The following is a 19,799-nucleotide window of genomic DNA, read 5'->3' as shown; positions in this document are numbered from 1 at the left end:
CCCCCGTTCCTCCAATAACGAGATGGCCAAGCTGCCTGGCGGCTCAGAAGCTGACACCTTCGCGTCGAAGTGCTTGCTGCAGCCTGGGAAGCCTTCTTTAGTGTCCCAATGACTCAGACGGCAGATTCCTGCCCTGGGCCGTCTGGGTCTCCGGAGCCCACGACCCGGACGATGCGCGGAAACGGTTTTCATAAGACGGGAGCGCCCAGAAGTTGCGCGGAGCCTGGCGCGCTAAGACGAAGACTCTCCAGGGGCGCGTGTCTTCGGTCCCCTGCTCCATTTCTGATCCTTGGGACCCTTGGCGCAGGCCACACTCCCATTCACCTAGTGTGCTGACCTCCTCGGGTCACTCCAGCTACTCCTCGTGAACCTGCCAGGCCTCAGGCCTGAGGCTCAAACTTTGGCTATCCTCCCTCACCCAAGTGCCCTCGGAGAGAATATTGCTGCACGTGGAACTAAAGTGGACAGTGGTGGACATGGGAGGAGACATGGCCACTAACATCTTGGGTAGGGGAAGGGCTTCCGAAAAAGGTGCCCCGGTCTGATTGGCTCGCGGGATCCACCGACAGAGCCCTCGAAGGAGCACGTGTGAGCCCCTTGAGAGGCTGAAGGGCATGATGCTTCTGGAGGAACCGAGGTCAGAGGGTGAGATCTGAGACCAAATCACAGATCCATGAAAAGGGGACAAAGATTGAAATCACGACATCAGGGATCCCATAGGTCTCCAACTGGTCCTCATTCCTCCTCAGGAAGGTCTTTAACCAGCCCTGCAGCCTTAGCTTATGTCCCCTTCACTTCCTGCCTGCCTATGGGAATAACCTCCTAACCCACCTTCCTGTCTACAGCCTCACTTCCTCAGAGTCTTGAAGCAGAGCTATAGGTATGGTCACCAAAGCTCTCCATAAAACATTATGTAGCTCCCCAGTGCCCATGGGTCAAGGCCGCACAACTTACCTGAACTTATAGCTGGACCCAGACTCCCTCTTCTCTCAGATTCAATTACCAGCTTCCTTAAGCACTGGGGCACCAGCCACACCACACAGCTCTGTGGGGGAACCCAATCTCCTCCATGCCTTTGCTTCTGCCATTCCTACCTGGAATCTCCTCCATAAAATCCAGTTCATCTTTCTAGTCAAAGCCATCTCTTCTGTTCCTCTCCTTTTTCCACCCCGAAAGTTGTAATTAACCTCCAAGTTGCCACTCCCCAAAACACTCTGTCCACAACTTCCTGGGGTTCACTTGCTTGTTTTGTAGTGATGACCTCAACTGTCCACTGAACTGTGAGTAACGTGAAGGCAAGGCTTAACTGTGCTTGTCCCTCCCCACTCAGTTATTTTTGGACTAAGTTGGTTGCATTAGTACCACAAGCATACATCACTCTCGACACTGTCCCCTCCCCCTCAGGGAGGAAGAAACGTCACAAGGGCATGAGATGAATATTTGTCTTGCGTCTCATGGGAATGTGCATAGTCTCACTGCACACTCAACAAGGCTCACATGCACATACACACTTCACACTTAGACACACACCATGGACTCCTATGCCACTGACAGCGCTGGTGGTTCTAGTGAGCCCAGTCCAATCTGGGAGAGGGGCCGGCTGAAACCCCCACTCATCTAAGCTTCATAGGGATGCGGTAGCCCTTTGCCCCACACCTGTCTTCCATCCCGTCCCTGTAGGAGGCACGTTTTGGTTGGGGCTACCTCCCTGCAAGGGCCAAGTTCAGGAGTATGAGAGAAGGTGCCTCTAGACCAGCAGTTTGGGGTTGCTGCTCGCAGCACTTTCCCACTTCCTTCTCTCCCATTTTCCAAATCTTTTGTGCTCAAATAAGGCTCTTAGGAAAGTATTTCTTCAACTAAGGGAGGGCACGGACAAGGAAGAAGAGACTAGGGCAGGGCACCCGATGCACAGATGTGGGGGGTATGAAGGTACAGGGTGGCTGTGTGACAGTAGCCAAGTCAAGACCCTCCCTGAGTTTCAGTTTCCTCTTCCCGTGTAATCAGAGCCACTTCCAGCTCAGAGACGTCAGGAAAAGGCCGTGGTGGCCGGGGCCTGGATTTCAAACGCCCGCAGGTGTATGTTGGTCCACTCTTACCCCCGGTCGGGCAGGTCCCAGACCAAGGAAGGCAGGCAGGCAGGAGGCGGCGGCGGCGGCGGTCCCGTGTTGCGGAGCCAGAGGCGCGCACGCCCCGCCCGTAATTAGCAGCGCGTTCAGTCATTAAGGGGCCCTGAGAAGAATTTCTGTTTAATAAAGGTGGCGAATTAGTTATGATGGTAAATAGTCATCTCAAAATCCAACAAACTAAAGCCATTGCCGGCCTGGCAGGACTCCAGGCCGCCCCCAGTCACGGGCCCGACCATCGCTCAGGGCGGCCCAGCGCCGCGGGGATCCCAGGGTCAGTGGGAGAGGCGGCGTGGCGGGAGGAGCAGGTAGTCTGGCCCCAAGAGGCTGGGGCTTCGGCCACAGCGCCTCTCAGCGGCCTGAAAGGAGAAAGACGGAGTCCCAGCCAGAGAAGCGGGGACAAAAGCCGAGCGCCAGAGAGCGCCGCGGAGGCCCGGAGGCGGAGCGGGCCGAGGGGAGCGGAGCGCACACCCGTGGAGCCCAGGCGGCGTCCTCCCAGACCCCGGGGAACTGTCTCCCCAGCGCACGGCCGGACTCCCCCTCACCTCTGTGCCTTGCCTCGTCCCCTAGACCTTCTGCGTAGGTTCCTGGGCCGAACACACTCTCCTGCCGTCACCTCCTGGGGTCCAAGAATTCATCCCAGGCCCCAAGCCCCACCCATTCCAAGGGGAGGGAAACCCCTGCGCTTTCCTGGGCCATTTGCATTCTTCCGCAGAGAAGTTCTCCCCGCTGGGCCCGGCAGTCAGCAGCCTGAGGAGATACAGCCACGTGTATGTGACTTTTCCTGTGCCTTCCTTTTTTGCCAGCACATTCTGTAAAGTCCCCAGCGTCTGAAGGGTTAGACTCTTGCAGGTTAAGGCCCTTCCCTTTTCCGAAAATGGTGTGCATATAAATCTGGGAGAGTCAGGGGCTTCTTTGTAAAAAGTGAGGAGTTAGTGCTGGGAGTGGAGATGTGCTTCTGTTCTGGGCAGGAGGCAGTGTATGGATGTGTGTGTGCTCTCATGCGGGCAGGGGGTGCGGATGGCTATGAGTGCCGCTGGAATGAAGTCATAGGTGGGGGTCTCTGAGACTGCGGTGTGAGGGCGGAGGCTGCTGCTGAGTGAGGGGAGGAGTGGCATGTGAGGAGAGCGCTTTCGTGGGCGGGCCTCTCCTGAGCTGACGAAGCTTCCTGAACTCCCAGCCCACAGGGGAATGGGCACTCCAGGGCCCCAGGCCGCCTTGCACACTTGCAGCACTCAGTTCACTTCCCAGGCCCAACCAGCCACACGTCAGTGTGCACCTCCAGGCGCTTGATCAGAGTTGGAATTGTTCCGGGGCTGACAGTGGCACACTCTCCCCTAGGGCTTGACCTGCCCCACCCGAGCCCGGGAAATATCCACTCCCCGCTTCCCTCGGGTCTGCCTGTTCCTGTCCCACCCCAACTTTAGTCTCAATTCCCCCCTCCTTTCTCTCCCTTCCTCCCCCTTTTGCTTTTACTCCCTCCCTAGAATTATCTCCCTCTTCTTTATTCTCCCTTCCCTTCTTGCTCTGGACTAAAATGGAGACCCCTGTTCACTTGACCACTCCCAAGATTAGGCATATTTCTCTGCATGTGCTTATCTAGTTCTCTGCCTAGCCTGGTACGTGTGTGTATGCACATGTGTGTGTGCTGGGAGCGGTTGAGGTTTGGTAAATGGGTGATGTATGAGTGCCTGGAGCTGGGCTATGTGATTGGGGGTTGAAGTGCCTCTGGGTGGCATTTCTATTATGTCTTTGGTTTGGCTCATATGTATGTTGTGTGACTGAAGGCTTCTTCTGCGCGCTTGTTTTGGTGGATGTGTGGTGTCTGTGTTGTTCCCTGACTGTCTTTATTGCTCATCTGCTCCTTCTCCTGTGTGGGAACTTTTGGTGAGCCCCGGCTCCCTGTATATCAGGCGATGCACAAAACATTTGTGGTGCTAAAGCTGCTGTATACAGATGTGTGTTTCTTTTGCAGTGCAAATAGCTCTGGATAGCACAATAGGAGGGTGAGGCTGTGAGATTGGGCATGTTTGTGTGTGCATCTGTGCGGTTTGGAGTGTGTGCGCCCTGGAGAGTGTGCCTGCAGGGGAGAATGAGAAGGAAAGATTCTTGTGTTTGTATCTGAGGACTGTTGTGGAATCTGTAAAGAGGAAATCAGAAAGGCAGGCCCTATGTTGTGTTGGGACGGACATCTACAGATGCTGGGAAACTGCTCTAGGGGCAGGTGGGTGTCTGCGGGAAAGGGCTCTACTGGGTTTGTGATGACATGGCTTGGGGTTGAGGTGTGTGCATAACATGGGGAGTATATTTATGTCGATAATTGAGTGTGTGTGTGTGTGTGTGTGTGTGGTGTAGCCTCTGTCAGCCTGGCTGTGCCTGCCCGCTCCTATGGAGCCCCACCCGACACAGCAGAGTTCAATCAGCCACTGCATGAATACACTCGAATGGAAAGTTGTGCTCAGCTGACCGGAGAAATCGGAGCCCAGCTAGCACTGCTCCCCTCCTCCCTGGCTCCCTCCTGCCCTCCCTCAGGCCAGACGCCTGCTCCAGCCCACGCACTGGGGCAAAGGAGGCTCAACTCAGCTGGGGCCGGAAGGGGCCCGGTGGTGGGAAGTTGAGTGGGCCTAGCCCAAGGACTCGGGGGCCGTGCATCCTGTTAGGCTGGGCATCTCAGCCCCAGCCCTTAGGGGTGGAGGGTAAGGGAGGACGCAGGAAAGTCCCTGAGGTGGCAGCCCATGCTTCAGGTGACAGCCACACAAAGACCTAGGCGGGGACAGAGATGGCCACAGAGGCAAAGAAAGACAGGGAGCAGGGGAAGAGGCCAAGCACACCCAGCGCGCCCCAGGCCTGGGACTAGGCTGAGGCTCCAGCGACCTGTGACGAGCTGGCCTGTTCTCCTTTCAGAAGAAGCTGAGGGAGCCACTCCACTGCAACAGCCCACACTAGGGTTTCAATTCCACCCCTACTCCGCCAGCCTAGGCAAGGGGCCTGGCCCTCCCAGCCCCTCACTGGAGCCCTCTCTGCATCCAAAACCCAACCATCCCTTGTTGGTCTCAGGGTCCGAAGTCCTGGTGCCTGCAACCCCAGTCCCAGACAGGCCAGGCTCCTGTGCCTCCAGTCCCACTATTGATCAGCATCCCCACCCTGCGCTGTGGCAGCTTCCAGGCCATTTCATTTTAATCAGCTGTACGTCTTGCCAGGGGTAATCAACTGTGCTGGCGCTGGGCAGTGGATTCTGCAGGATTCGGGCAGGGCCAGAAGAGAGGCCTGGTCGGGGCTCGGACCGGAGCTGGGGTGGGGGCTAAGGAGGCATAGGTGAGCAGGCCGGAAAAGGGGTAGATTGACATATCTTCCCTCGGGCAGGCGGCTTCTAGGGGTCAATGACTTTGATACAGATTTTCCCGGTTTTGCATCCCATTCTGTCAGTTCAGGTTTCCGGTGCAAATCCCGGATCGCCATTGTTTTTCGTTGAGGGAGGCAGGAATGAAGAAAATATTCCTAAATTGGCTGTTCCTCTTCAAGCCCCTTACACCCTAGAGTTGGCGACCCAGGTACAGGTACAGAGAGGTCTACGCACACAGGGAAGGTTCTGAGCCCGAGGGCGCCAGCTGGGGTGCCAGGCAGAAGTGCGCAGCGCACAGGCAGGGATGCGCCACAGCTCTAACACGCCAGGAGAGGGGCTGGCCCATGGATTGTCGCGGGGCCCGACGGAGGGGGCGAATGAACGTTGAGGTCTGCGTACCCAGTCTGACAAGGCCCACTCAAGAGCACACATCAGTGCACACACTTCCCCTCTCTGAGGCACAATCAGCAACAGTGCCAGGTGGTGGGGCTGAGTACAGCGACAGCAATGGCTCCCCCCCCCCCCCCCCCGCCGCAGGGCTTCAGTCAGGCCTTGCCCTAGAGCTCTGCCCTGGTGGCTCCTGGGACATTGACTGCCTTGGCCGTGGCTTTGAGGGATCCAAAAAGAGAATGGGCAGGCAGCCTATTAAAGGAGAGATCTGGCCAGAAAGGGGCCTCTTTCCCCTTGCTCTGATGTTTAAAGGGGCAGGGGCCAAATCCAGTGTAACATGCGCAGTGTATCAAGGTAAAGGGTGGACTAGGGAAGAAGCCAAAGAGCCCAGCTCCTCTCTGCCCTCTGGTCAAAGAAGACTCATTGTGACTGAGCATTCCTTAAAGGTGGACGAAGGTGGGTTAGGGGTTGGTAGCCTGGCGGACATGTCTCTGTGGACTAACTAGAAAAAGGGAACCTACACATGTCTACACGAAATTCCAGACCCACAAGACACATGTCCACTGCACAGAAAATCCTGCACAGACAGCACCCTGTGGGTGTACTGAAGTTACTCCTTGCAGAATTGGGTACACAAAAACTGCCCATGCCACCCACAAATACCTACACTATAGGTGACAGACATGAAAACACACACTGGGCACACGCTGACACAATGTACACACTTTTATGTCAAATACACACACACACACACACACACACACACACACAAACACACACACCCCTTTATATGCAGACCCTGAATGCATGGTGGAAGTCAGCATTCAGAATTGCACACATCCACACCACTTGTAATCTGGACTCATGCCTCTCCTGCAGGTGATCTGTAGGTAAGTCAGAAAGTGGATCACTGGTATTTGCACAGACCTGGGTAGAACTATAGGAGATGAGAGTGGCAGATGAAAGATAGGAGGATGGAAAGACAGCTGACTGGTGACATCCAACAGGGCCTAGGCCCCTGAAGCCAAAGTGGAGAAGGAGGAATGGGCACCGGATGCCCCAGACACGCTTTCTCTGTTGGTTATGTTGAGAGAAGGAAGCATTTTAATTCCACTGGTTTGTCCCCTGTCCCTAGACAAAAAGGCATCTGCTGCCTAGTGTCTGTCACCAGTCAAGGCCCTTCCAGGGGTCACCCTCCAGCAGTGCCATGCCTTTTCTTCCACCTATCAGTTCTGGTCAGTCAGTTGGGTAGGGTCTATCCAGACCCTCCACGCTGTCTGAGGCAGCCACTTCTTGGGTTTCCAGGCCCAAGGTCTGGGTCAAATATGTGACAGGCCATTTGAAAACAAGGATAGGAGACAGCCCCTCACCCCAGACATCATTCTGTGCACCAGAACAGAGGCCCAAGCTGAGTGGAACCCAGAAGGCCCCTTCCCCACTATTGCCTGAAATGTGGCTCCCTGAGGATCGTTTCCCCAGCAGTGAACACACCCAGAGATTCTGACACTGCGTGCCGGGCCACAGAACTTGGGAGCTCTGGAGATGGTCTGAATGCCCTGATTCTAAGTAAGCACCCGCGCGGGAACCTTCCCCTCCACGCAAGTGCGTGCCCTGGGCGCGCCAGGCCACACACGCGCCCAGGGCGCCTCCCCGTCGTGGCGTCCTTTCTGCCCAGCCTGGCCTGCGTAAACCTCATGGTGCTGCTGGAGATGCGGACAAAAGGAAATAATCGGAAATCAAAATTAGTTTGGAAGCGGGCGCGAAATTCCAAGCACGTTTCTCCTTAATCCTCCTCGCTTTGGAAATTGGACTTTCAAGTGAAGGCAAGTTTTCTGAAATTACCTCTCTGGCTCGTCCTCGGGCACAGGCCGGCCTGGCCTAGAGCGGCGGAGGCACCGCCAGTCACTCCAGCACAGGGAACAGTGCCCCCCCAACCCCCGCGCGGGGCAGGGAAGCCTAGGGCCAGCGGGATCCCGATTGGCAAAAGGCAGTGATTTGAGGGGTTTCGTTTTAAAGTATAACCTAACTGTAAAATGTCTTAGGGGCTCGAGAGACCCCAGTTGATATCAAAAGATGGAAAGAAATTTCAAGGAGACAGATCGAGAGCCATAAGGCAAGTCATAATCACACAGAAGCACACATGCAGGTGGTGAGGAGGGGGTCTATCCTGATTCTAGGCCCTAAACTCCTCAAACTACCTCCTCCCTCTCTCTCTATCCTCCCCACCCGGCCTACAGTTGTCCCCCTCCAACCAACTCCACCCAAAGAAGACAAAACCTGTCCGCTCCGCTCTAGATTTATGCTTGCATTTGGCGACCCCCGTGTGTTTCCCCTTTAAAAAAAAAAAAAAGGCAGTAACAACCGAAAGACGCCAAAGACCCACCAGAGCCGAACCAGCTACAGTTCCTGGAGATCTGGGCCTGGCCTCTCCCGCTGAAGAAACTGGCCGCAGTCCCCTCTCTCTGCACCCTCTCTGCCTTTTTGCAGGGGATTCGGCTTTGGTTCTTTTCTGAAGGGCCTGTTCCCAACCACCACCACCACCACCATTCCCCCTTCTCCTGGAAAAAGCTCAGACCCAGCCTGAAAATTCTGCCCCAGCTTGGGTGGCGCAGCTGGAGAGGAAACGAAGGGCGGGCCACTGCACCCCGGGGCTGCGGCACAGGGACGGACAAAAACACCAGTCTCTGGGAGTGATAAGAAAATGGAGAATACTGTATTTGCTTTAGAAAGTTTTTACATATAGATAAACACGCAGTTAAGATAACAGTAAAAGCGCCCTACGGGGAGTGAGAGATATCTCCAAAGCAGCTAAGAAATACTTGAAATAGCTTTTGCATAAGAATACTACGGTCTCACTCTCCGCTCTCGCTAGCGACGGGGGTCCCTCTTCCTAACCCAGCCCGCCACGCTGCGCCTTGACTGCCAAGTCGACGCCTGGAACACCGAGTGGGACGGGAACCCCGAAAAGGAAACAGAGAGGTGAGCGGGGAGGGAGGAATAAGATGGGAGAGAAAGAAAGAGAAAGGGAGACGAGAAAAAGCAATATCATATACAAGCAATTTCTACACATATATTACAAACTGGGAAAATGACCGATCATTAAGATATACATAATTCATATAAAATTTTGAAATAAAAATAAAAATCTGTTACAGTCATAACTATTCTTTTTCCACATTTATAACCAGTACCCACACAGGCAGTGACAGAGTGGAGAGAAAAAGGTGCTTAACAAGAAAATGATTGTCTGCTGAACAAAAAACAGAAGATTGCATCTTGTTTGACCAATACTTGGACTTAAAAACAGAGAGAAAGAGAGTGAGAGAGAAAAAAAGAGAGAAAGAGCAACAAAAGGCGAGAAACATTTGCTATTTCCCTCCCAAAGAGTTCTTTTTTTTTTTTTTTTTTAACAAATTCTGAACGGAGATGGCGGGTTTTTTTTTTTTTTTCCTTTTTGTCTGTTTTGCTTTTGTTATCTTGTCATCGTGGTGGTGGTCGGTTTTTGTATAGTCGACTCTTTTTTAACCATTTTAAACTAGAGAGAATATTTTCCCAGATACAAATAAATCGTCATGCAGGTGGGGTGCCGGGTCCATGGGAACTGAAAGGAGAAGCCGTGCTTGTCCTAGAAAGTATACAATTGTCACCTGTTTTATGTTTTCTGCCCACAGCATCAGCGTCTGTGACTGTCTGTTGGCGTTGCAGTCCTTTGGGGTGGCCGTGGTGGTAGATGGTGGTTGGGAGTTGTTGGTTTGCGTTTCATTTGTTACTTTTCTTTTTTATATTTTTTGGCTGGAGTGGATGTGTGTGTGTACTTGGGTGTGTGGATGATTGTGTATCCTGATTTCGGTTTATTCTGGGGATGGAAGAGGAAGAGGAGGAGGGCGAGGAGGAGGAGGGGAAGAAAGAGGGAGAGGAGGGGCAGGAGGGCGGCCTTGGGTATCATACATCACATTCCGAGTCGCTGGAGGTTACCGAGAGGATGGAGGTGCCGGTGTCCGCGCGCTCCGTCAGGCTGGACACGCTGGTGGTGGGGCTGGCCGCCGTGGACGGCGACTCTGCCGAGCCGTGCGTGGGGCATCCGGGCTCGGCCAGCGAGCGCATGCCGCTCGGTCCGATGGCCTGGTGCTGGAGCCTGCGGGAGACAGAGAGCAGCGCCCGCCGTGACACAGCAGCCCCGCTACCCGGCTCCGCCAAGCCTCCTCCCTGAGCCCGCGCCTCCGGGAGTCGGGTCTGCCGCCGCCCGTGCTCCTCGGCCTCTCGAACCCCGCGCCCTTCACCGTCAACCCCGACTCTACTCTCTACACTCATCTCCCTCCTCCAGGCACCCGGGGGCTCTCTGAGCGCCGCAGAGCCTCCCCAGCGCGGTCTTGGCTCTCATCCCCGCCTCCCCGGGGCTCTCTGGAGCCTCCTAAAGCTTCCCAGGTCGGGGCGGGCCTCAGGGGAGAGGTAGAACCCAAGGCCGGCCGGCTGGGGAGGTCCGGGTGCATGCTGCGAAGGACGCCGAGCCCCGAAGGAGCAGAAGTCTGGGAGAGGCAGAGTATTTCTTCTTCCCCTGCCCCTGGGACTCTTCAGACTCTGCCAGCTGCTCCTGAAGCAGACCGGTCCCCTCAAGGCCTCCTGCCTCAGCTCCCCCAAACACAAATCCAGAGCTGCGGGTTGTTCACCCGCTGCTTCTCCCGGATAGGACCGTTTGGCTTTGCTCTCTGGATCCCTGAGCAGAGGGCTGGATGGGGGAAGAGAAAATGGGGAAGATGGGAGCAGAAAAGTGAGGGAAGAGGAGGGAGAGACAAGGGGGATATGGAAAAGACAGGAAGGGAGCGCAAAGCAGTCTCCCGCTGCCGGTTTCCCATGCCTGGCAGAGGCTGCCTGAACCTAGTGTCTTGAGTTCTCCCCACAAGGAGGCTTTCTCCTGGACCTCAGCGCTCCCCCCATTGGGCGAAAAGTTGGCCCCACAGGCAAGAGTGAGAGGGTCAAATGCTCAGGCCTGGGCCACCTACACCTTAACACACTCACTCCCTCCAGGAACTCACACCCAGCCCCCAGCCCGGGCAGCTGTCAGTAGCTGGGGCCCTGACACCAGGCCCAGTGCCTTTCCAAGCAGGGCTGGGACACAGGCTGCCCATCGGGGCTTTCACCCAACTTCCTCTCTTCCCCTTTCCCTCCCCTCTTCTTTCTTCTTTCCCTGATTCCCCTCTAGTTATTTTCCTCCCTACTTCCCCCAGGCCTAGCTCTGCTGACAGGTCAAGCCCAGTACAATTTTGTGACTTTTTGGCCAACTTCCGGCAGCAAGGTAGCTTCTACTCCTGCCCACTTCCCGATTTAGTGGACCAAAGAGATGCTCCTTGGTTGGATCAGGAGAGCTATCGGGATCTTGCGAGAGCGCGCGCGCACACACACACACACACACACACAGCCTCTCCACTCCCAGCCCTGCTCATCTGCTCCTGGTCAGACAACTTGCAATGCTTTGGGGAGGAGGCCCGCTGCATGATAGCCACTGGCCGCTCCCCTTTGTGGCAGGGACCCGGTTCAGTTTCCTCTCCCAGAAGTTCGTGGATTCCTCCCTGGATTTTTGCAATACATGGAAATAAGAACCAGGTGGCAAGGAGCACTTTCCTTCCTTTCCTGTCTATAGACTCCAGAGGAGCCCGACACTGCATCCTGGAATGAGGAGGCGGGCGCCAGTGCAGTGCAGAGCTAAGGCTCCCAGGGCCCTGGCCCGGGGACTATGGGCCCTCAGTGCCTCACACACTCTCTCCACCTGACGAAAGCCCCTTTCAGGCAAAGTAATCAATACACCCACCACCCGCCCCTCTTCCCCGCGCCTGGGCAAGCGGAAACTTTCTCCAACTGACCAGGAGGTCTTGGCTTCTCGAGAGCAGCCACTCGCCTCCTGTCCGCTCGCCCTCTTTTCAACCCCTCTTTCCCTCCTCGGCCACGGAGACCGTAGCCCAGGCCGCGGGTCCCGCCACTGACCTGTTCTTGGCCGCCGCGGCGCGGTCGCGCTGCCTCCGGTTCTTAAACCAGTTGCCTACTTGTGTGGGAGTGAGGCCGGTGGCCTGCGCCAGTTCGCGTTTCTTGCTGGGGTTGGGATAGGGGTCCTGCAGGTACCACTCCCGCAGCAGGCTCCGAGTCCGCTCCTTGAAGCAATGCGTCTTCTGCTCGCCGTCCCAGATGGTGCGCGGCAGCGGGAACTTCTTGCGCACGCGGTACTTGTCCACAGGGCCGAGTGGGCGGCCGCGCAGCTTCTCGGCCTCCTGGTAGTGAGCCTCCAGCCACATGGCCTGCAGCTTGCCGTGAGACTCCTTGGTGAACTTGTGGTTCTCCAGGATGTGGTAGAGGTCGCGGAAGTTGCCCGTGTGGAAGGCGACCACGGCGCGCGCGCGCAGGATCGACTCGTGCTTGTTGATGGCCTCGCACGCCCCGGGGGCCACGGGCAGCGACCAGAGGAAGCGGCCCAGCCGCTCGATGTCGCCCGTCTCCTCCAGCGTCTCGCAGACGCTGGCCACCTGCTCCGGCGAGAAGTTGAGGGTGGGCAGCTGGAACATGGACAACTCTTCCGGGGGGGCCCTGGAGCCGCCGCCGCTGCCGCCGCCGCCTGCTCCGCCAGCACCGCCGCCTCCCGCACAGTTCCCGCCGCCGCCGCCTCCTCCCGCGCCGCCGCCGCCTCCCGCACCGTTCCCGCTGCCGCTACTCGCCAGAAGTAGGGAGCGGTGGTGAGAATCGGCGAAGTTTGGCAACAAGAAGTGGGAGGAATAGAGGTCTAGGGGGGAGCGGAATACCATGGACTGACCTGAGAGGAGAGGAGAAAATTCAGGGAGAGGAAGAGAGAGGGGAGGAAGAGGAGGAGAGGGGCGATGAGGACCAGGAGGAGGGAGAGGAGAGGGGGGAGGAGGAGAAGGAAAGGAGGGGGGAGCAGGAGGAGGAGGAGGGGGAGGAGGAAGGGCGTAAGGGACACCCACACCCCACACACATCCACACACACACACACCCGCGCAGCCACATAGAGAGGGAGGAAGGAGAGCGGCCCGGTGCGCGCGCGCAGAGAGAGAACCCGAGACAGAGAGAGCGAGAGGGAGAGCGAGCGAGCGAGAGCCAACCACCGCCGAGTCAAGATTCAGCGATTCCACAGCAATCGCCCTAATGACAACAGCCTCATAATATCTCCCCTAAATCCACAGTGAGTGCAGCATTGAAACATTTTGTTTCGCTTTTCTATTGGTCTGCGGAGTGTCGTTGTGGCGTTGCCACGGCAACCACTGCCAATCACTGTCAGCCCTGCCAATCAATACCGAGAACGTAAGGACGGTTTTACCACTTAGCCAGAGTGGGAGGGGGGAGGGGGAGAGGAGGGAAAGAGGGAGAAGGGGGAGAAAAAGAATTTTTAAAAAATCTTTGCAACTCTTAATCTCACTAGTTTCTCTCTGTCTCTCCTTTCTCCCCCCACCCTTCTTTTTTCCTCGCTGTCTCTGAGCTCTCTCTTCTCCAAAGAAGTTGATCCAGAAATTCAAAAAGCCATGGGCATAAGTTGTTGAATGGGATGAGCAATTAAAGGGGGGATTTTGTTGGGAAGTGAGAGGCTCCCCACGCTGCATGAAGGCCGAGGGCCAGCCCCCTAGGAGAGGCCTAGGGCCGGAGAAGCCGGCAAGGTTTGCACATGGTGTGCACGTCGGGCCGTCTCTTTCTGCCTATGTGAGCACTAATAGTGGCGAGGAAGAAAGGAGAGTGAGATCATGGGGCCCACCAGGCGCCGACCCTGGCCTGGCAGGCCGCTGCGCCCCAGATCTCGGATTTGGGGGGCAGCTGGAGCCTGGGAGCCAGAGTCCAGGACCCAGGGTGCTGGAAGTCTCTATGGCCTCCCTGGTCTACAATCCTCCACCACATTTACCCTAACATCCTCTGCATTGGATCCAGCTTCTCTTTAACTCTGCCCCCAGTCAAGGAGCCTTGATTTCCCTTATAGCCTTCTATTTTTAAATAGCAGTAGAAATACAGTACATTTTCCAACTTAAAAAGCAATCCGCCTCTTTGTTTCCACCCAGATTTCACCTGCCTACCTAGGAGCTGTGGAGAAGGTTCAGCTGGGAAGCCTGGAAGCCCCCTGCCCCTCTCCCAAGATGCCGGCTACCCTGTCACCCTCCAAGGAGCTTGGGTCTGCCTACTAGCCCTGGAAGGGCACTCAAACTTCGGAGGCTGCCCTAAAGAAGTGGATAGGCCTGAATATTGCTTGTTCGCTCATATTGTAAAGAAAAAAATAATAAAACTTACTCCTCTAAGGAAAGTAATATCACAAACCTAAAACAAACCCCAAAAAGGCCCATAGCATGGAGAGAGCCCTCCCTCCCTCCAGCCACTGCAGCCCCCAGGTCAGGCATGGGTATTTATTTCTAAGGTATGTTGCTTTTAAGAAGATGTAATCAGCATCTTGAGCCAGGCCTCCCTTTGTGAGGCTTCTGTAACTATGGAAGTGTGATTTGCGCAGATTTGTCAGGGTCAGAGACGTCTTCCCCCTGAGCACTGTGTATATTTAGACAGGATTCGGTTTGGTGTTAAAAAGTGTATATTTTGAATGAGTTCACACACAGTAGCCAACAATGCCCACATTGTCGGCCCATGTACAACGTGTATTGAAACGCAGCGTCCAGACTTCAACTAATCTGCCCTCAATAAAGCTGAAATAATTATCCTAAGCTGCCTTTCCAGAAGAAAAATCATTGAGGAATTCAAAACTTTTTTTTTTTCAAAAAAGATCTTTTCTACATTCCGATGCAGATCTGGGGGTGAGGCGCCCAGTCCACACCACTGTGGAGATCTCAAAGAGGGAGGCGAGAAAGAGATGTGAGAGAATTTAAGTGGGAAAGCTAACACGACTGGGGCTGCAAGTGTCCCATCCACTAAACCTCAAGTTCTGGCCCTCCTTAGGCCTTGACTCCCCCAAAGCCAGATCTCCTGGGCAGAGAAATGAAGCTGTTTCAGAAGTTCCACTGCAGCGAAGAGGCTGTGACACCGGCCCACTCAGCCCCAGGGAGCCAGGGTTGCTGGTCCTAAACCCGCTGACTGAGGCAGAAAAATATTTGCCCAAAGGGAAGACTGGCCAAGACCCACTTCGTAGGGATCCGTATCTCTCTCCCCTCGGTGTATCTTCCTCCCGGCCGTGGGCCTTTTCTGCTCATCTGCGAAGCTCTGGGCGGTCGTTTACTGCGGGACCAGAAAGAGCCCTAAGATTGGGACACAAAAACAGACACTTCATCTTTTCTTCCCGATCCCTTTCTCTCGTAGAGGAAGGATTATAGGCTGAAGGGTGGGAGGGGGAAGGGGCAGGAGGAGGAAGCGGGGGAGGAAGGAATGAAAAAGGGGAGGGGAGTGGGTATTGTGCCGCGTGTGGGGGGAGAATTCCTACGGGTGGGTTTCCGAATATTGTGTTCAACTTTTTGAAAACAGCTCGTGACCCCGAAACTGCATCCCTTGGAGCCGAGGACCCAAGGCGCCGGGCGGGCGGGTGAACCCAGCCAGTCCCCTCCCAGTCCCCGCAACCCCCGCCTCCGGGTTGGGGCGACCCAGCCTCTCCCCGCCGCTACGGGGCCAGCCCCGGAGGGAGGCTGGACAGGTGCTGCGGGCTCTGCCGAGAGCGCTGAAATAGAAAACCGTCGCCACTCATGGAGAATTGAGGCAAGTGGGACTGAGGCTCAATTCGGCGACACCCTCCTGCCCCCGGCGCGGCCCGGGCTCCTGCCGACCCGCCGCACCCCTCCAGCTTGGGCGGCGGCGGTGGCTTGGGGGTGCACGGCCGGGCGGAGGGCGGCGGCGGCAAGGCGCGCAGCTTTGTGCGCCGGGCCAGGGCCGGGGCCGGGGACGGGCATAGCGGGGCGGGCGCCCAGTCCCGGGCTGTCAGAGCCTCCCCGCAGAGCTGAGCTCCGCGCCGCCCACCGAGCCCACCTCGCAGCCCCGCAGCTGCTAGCGCCTCTCCGCTTCGGCCCGAAGCACCACGCCCGCCTCCCGGAGCCGGTAAGTTGAGAGTCCAGAGGGCTGGAGAGGGAGGCGGGGCGGCCTGTCCGCGGCGCGGATGGCTGGACTGGCTCTGGGCCGAGCTGGGAGAGCAGACTCCTCAGGGTGTCGGTCTAGCGGTGCTGATGGGGGGCGAGGGGGCTATGGGGCACCAGAGATTCCCCTCTTAAATTCCCAGGCGCTGGGAGTTGGGGAGAAGGTTTGGGAGCAGCAGAACCTTGGGTTCTGGGGCCCAGGCCGCCTTCCCTACTGCTCTGGGGACCCGAACTGTTGGGCAGCAAGAGGGCCGAGGGCCCGGAGGTGAGTCTGGAATGGGTGGCGCTCAGGGGGGTCCTGCACCCTGGGTCTCTCAGAGAAGGGAGATCTGGATGGATAGATCAGCCCGAGGGGCATCTAAATCTCTCCTGCCCTCTGGCCGCTCAGACTCTGGGATCTGGGATTTGGCGCTCATACAGGCCAAGGTCACAAAATTGCTACCATCGTCCCTGCTTTAATTCTGGCCCAGGCGACAGGAAGGACAGCAGTACAGGTGATGGGGGGAGAAAGGGCATTTGGGCTGGAAGATGTCCTCTTACCAGGACCTGCTAGACATTTGTTTACAAATGCCAGCCCGAACCCCAGCAGTCTCAGCTCCACCAGGAGAGGTACCTAAGAGAGTCCTACTCCTTGTCTGGGGTTCCAGGAAATCCAAGAGGTCTGCAAGCCTCCAAGAGAGGAAGACCCGAGGGCTGGGGCACATGCACCCACTCGGCCTTGCTCAACTCCATAAGGCCAGTTTGTCCTGGGGGGCAACGCCCTTCCGGTCCCCAAGACATCGGGAGGCGGGAGCTGGCGCGGTGGCCCGCGGTCTGGGCCTCCCCGCAAGCTACAAAGCGAGGCGCTTGGCGCCGGCGGCCAAGGAGGGCGCAGGGGAGCGCAGTACGCAGGCGGGGGAGGCCGCGAAGCCCTTCAAGGACCCCGATTACTTTCCTTTGAATGAAAAACAACAACAACAACAACAACTGCTCCCTTCCCGCGCCCCCGCCCCCCTTAGCCTCCGGGGACCCGCGCTCTGAGCAATTGTCGACCGGGACAGTAAACACAGCTCAGTTGCCTCAACTTTCTCCGCACATAAAAGTTCCCGGCGTGCGGGGAAATTTGAATATTTGATCAGCCCCTTTGAGTGACCCTCATTAGCCTGGCGCCCTGCTAAGGCCTCGGCATTGCAAAAAAAAAAGCTGCTGGGCCCGGCATTTGTATGCCTTGTTAGCGCCGCTTAATGAAGCCTCCCCGACCGCTCAAAGGCGGCCTCCGAGCCGGCAGCGCGCACCTCTCGGCACCCCGCTCTGCCTAATGAGCCCCACCGCCCGCCGAAGGCCCCTCTGCCTCCCACATCCTCAAACAAGAGAAGCTTGGCTCTGTCTTAGGCCACCGCACCTCCCACTGCCAGACCCAGGAGAGTGGGCACAAATCCGGCCTAGCTGGCTGTGGTGACCCAGCCCTAAGAGAGAGCAGTGGCAGACTTAGGGGATGTGAGCCATATGGGCTGTGGGGGGGGGGGGTGGCCTCAGGTTGTAGCCCAGGAAGCACACTGTCAACCTTTCCCATGAAGGCCAATTTCAAATCAGTCACCCCAGTTCCTTAAAGAACTGCACCTGGACTCATGTTGGGGTGGCAGAGGGCAGACGCCCAGGGGAGGGTCAGCTTTTCATCTTCCCGCGTCTCCGATTTCCTTTGGTCTCCACTGCCCAGGAGGCTGCCTGCTTTTTTATGGATCCCCTTATGATATCCAGAACTGGTGTGTTAGGGCTGGGATTTGAGGAGCAGGCACACTCGGTCTCTCAAACTATCACTGGCCCCACCATCCACAGACCTCAAGCACAGTCCAATGTTATGACAGTTGGCACTAGAGAAGGCAAGGTACCAAGGTATCACAGCCTACCCTGTGCCTGCTCCCACCCCCAGTCATGCCCTCTTGGTCTCTCTTTAATCTCTCTTTAATCACTCATCCAGTCTTCAGGAGGCCAGAAGAAAGTGCTCTAGGCAAGGGGCCACTTCGTATAGCAAAAACTGGCTGCGAGGATGAGACTGAGACTAAAACAGGCCTGAAGGAGAGAAAGAGAGGGCTTGCTCTGGAAGGAAGGGGATCCAAAACCACCATCTACTTCCTCTTGGCTGGACAGGTGACATTGTTGACCAGCAAATGTCAGAAATCCCATTAGCAGTTGCACTTCAGTCCTCTGAAAGAGTAGACTTCTCCTCCCTCTCCTCTGATGCCCTTTTCCCTGGACAGTTGTCACTCAAGGTCCCTCATTGCTCACCCAGCCTTTGGGTTTTTAAGGGTTACTTGGTGGGGGGGTTAATACAGTGAGCTTGGGAAGTAGGATGCTCTCAAATCTATACTCTGGGCCTTCTGGAGGTGCCCCCCCCCCACAGGGCCCACAATCCCTCAGACACACCTAGGCTGGCCAGGTTGGCAACCTCCAAACCCCATTCCAGGGTGGCCACCTCTAGGAATGAATGGCACCTAGCCAACCCTCATCCTTTGCCAAAAGGCTATGTAGGCCCTGGGGTAGCAGAGCCTGATAAGTTCAACTGGTCTGCTCCTCTTCTCTTTCTCTCCCCCAATTCAACTGCATGCCCCACCCCATTTTCATCCCACAACCCCGGAACTCAACCCCAGACTGATCATTTTTAGGAATCATCTCTGCTCTGGGCAAGGCAGTGCCCAGGCCTTGATCCATGCAAAGGACAAAGGTAGGAGCCGGGAAGTGAGGAGTGGACGCTGTTGGAGAGAAAGGGGACCTGAGGCGGAGGGTACAACTCAGCTCTGTGGCCCCGAGGCCAGGCCCACCAACTGCTCGGGGGAGGAGGCAAGAGGAGGGGGCTAAGAGTCCGCGGGCATCGGTCGGGGCAGGAGGGACCTAAGGCGATGGCGTGGGGGGCTAGATCCAGAGGAGAGGGGCGGGGAGGCGGGGGTCGGGGGAGCGCGCAGGGTGGAGGAGGGGGGTGCGCTCTTTAAGAGCCACACGGCTGGCAGAAGCGCGCGGCCCGGTGCTGGTAGCGCATTGACCCCGAAGGGGATTTAGCGGGAAGGGAGCGGCCGGGCTTCGGGGGCTTTGTGCGGGGGCGACCAGAGAGGCCGAGGCACAAGAATAAGGAGCGACTGCATCTTGAAAGGCCTGCGCTGAGGCAGCGGCGCTGCCGCTCTTGACTTCTTAGCACAGCTTAGAAAGCCTGTCCCGGCTTAAGCCGAACTGCCGGTACTGGGCCCTGAGCGCCTAGTCCCAGGACTAGGAGCTCCTGGCCTCGGGATAAGGGGGGCACAAGGGGCGGCGTGGGACCTGGCAAAGTTGCTTTTGGCTCTGCAGCCGCCAGACCCTAGCGCAGGACTGCGAGCCTGACAGGCCACGCTGGGCATGGCCAAAGAAAAATTTTCTTTCTCCAACTTCGGCGTTTGGTTTTGCGTGTTCACCTTGCGCAGCTGCGGAGCCGACCGACCCCAGTGGACTCTCAACAGGTGGCCAAGTAAGTCCATTTAAGAATTCTGGTTATATCATCAGCCCCTTCCCGGCCTCCTTCCCCTTCCCTTCCCAGCTGCCCCCCTGGCCGCTCCGAGTTCCCCGTGCTTTCCCGTGGGCGAAGGCGAGAGGAGGAAGTAGGGGAAAGGGGTGGCGGCGCTCTCTCCCTGGGGGTCCTCGGGCTCCCAGCTGCAGCCCAGGACAGCTCCACCCAATACCCCCGTGGCCCGATCACCCTTAGCTCCGTTGTGGGCCCTGGTGCCCCAAGGTATGTCTGCTGCGGGTGGGGACCGCGCCGCAGCACCTCAAGAGCAAAGCGGTCAGGAAGGGGGTCGGGGGAACCGGTGGCCGCGAGGCTTTTTTGTGGGGGCTTGTGACAGAGACTCAACTACACACCCTCTTTTATGAGAGACTGGGATCCGGCCCGGGGAGCCC

The 19,799-nt window shown here is 57.0% G+C and overlaps 1 protein-coding gene across 2 annotated transcripts in view; it reads right to left on the bottom strand.

Annotated features, from left to right (window-relative positions):
- The window catches only part of SIX3 (SIX homeobox 3), a 46,911-nt gene extending 34,227 nt beyond the window's left edge, over nucleotides 1-12,684 (bottom strand). The window contains exons 1-2 of one of the 2 annotated variants that reach the window (XM_032497433.1): nucleotides 11,836-12,684; nucleotides 9,832-9,991 (exon numbers count right to left, since the gene is read on the bottom strand). In XM_032497433.1, the coding sequence (XP_032353324.1) occupies nucleotides 9,832-9,991; nucleotides 11,836-12,644 (969 nt within the window). In that variant the 5' untranslated portion in view covers nucleotides 12,645-12,684. Of the gene's footprint in view, nucleotides 1-8,547; nucleotides 9,992-11,835 lie in introns of those variants that run through there. The other variant, XM_032497434.1, reaches the window with a different exon arrangement.
- Nucleotides 12,685-19,799: the final 7,115 nt, after the last annotated feature.

Source organism: Camelus ferus, chromosome 15 (assembly GCF_009834535.1).
Source record: "Camelus ferus isolate YT-003-E chromosome 15, BCGSAC_Cfer_1.0, whole genome shotgun sequence".
NCBI lineage: Eukaryota > Metazoa > Chordata > Mammalia > Artiodactyla > Camelidae > Camelus > Camelus ferus.
Note: the sequence above shows the minus strand (reverse complement) of the source record. Positions and strands in the feature narration are given on the sequence as shown.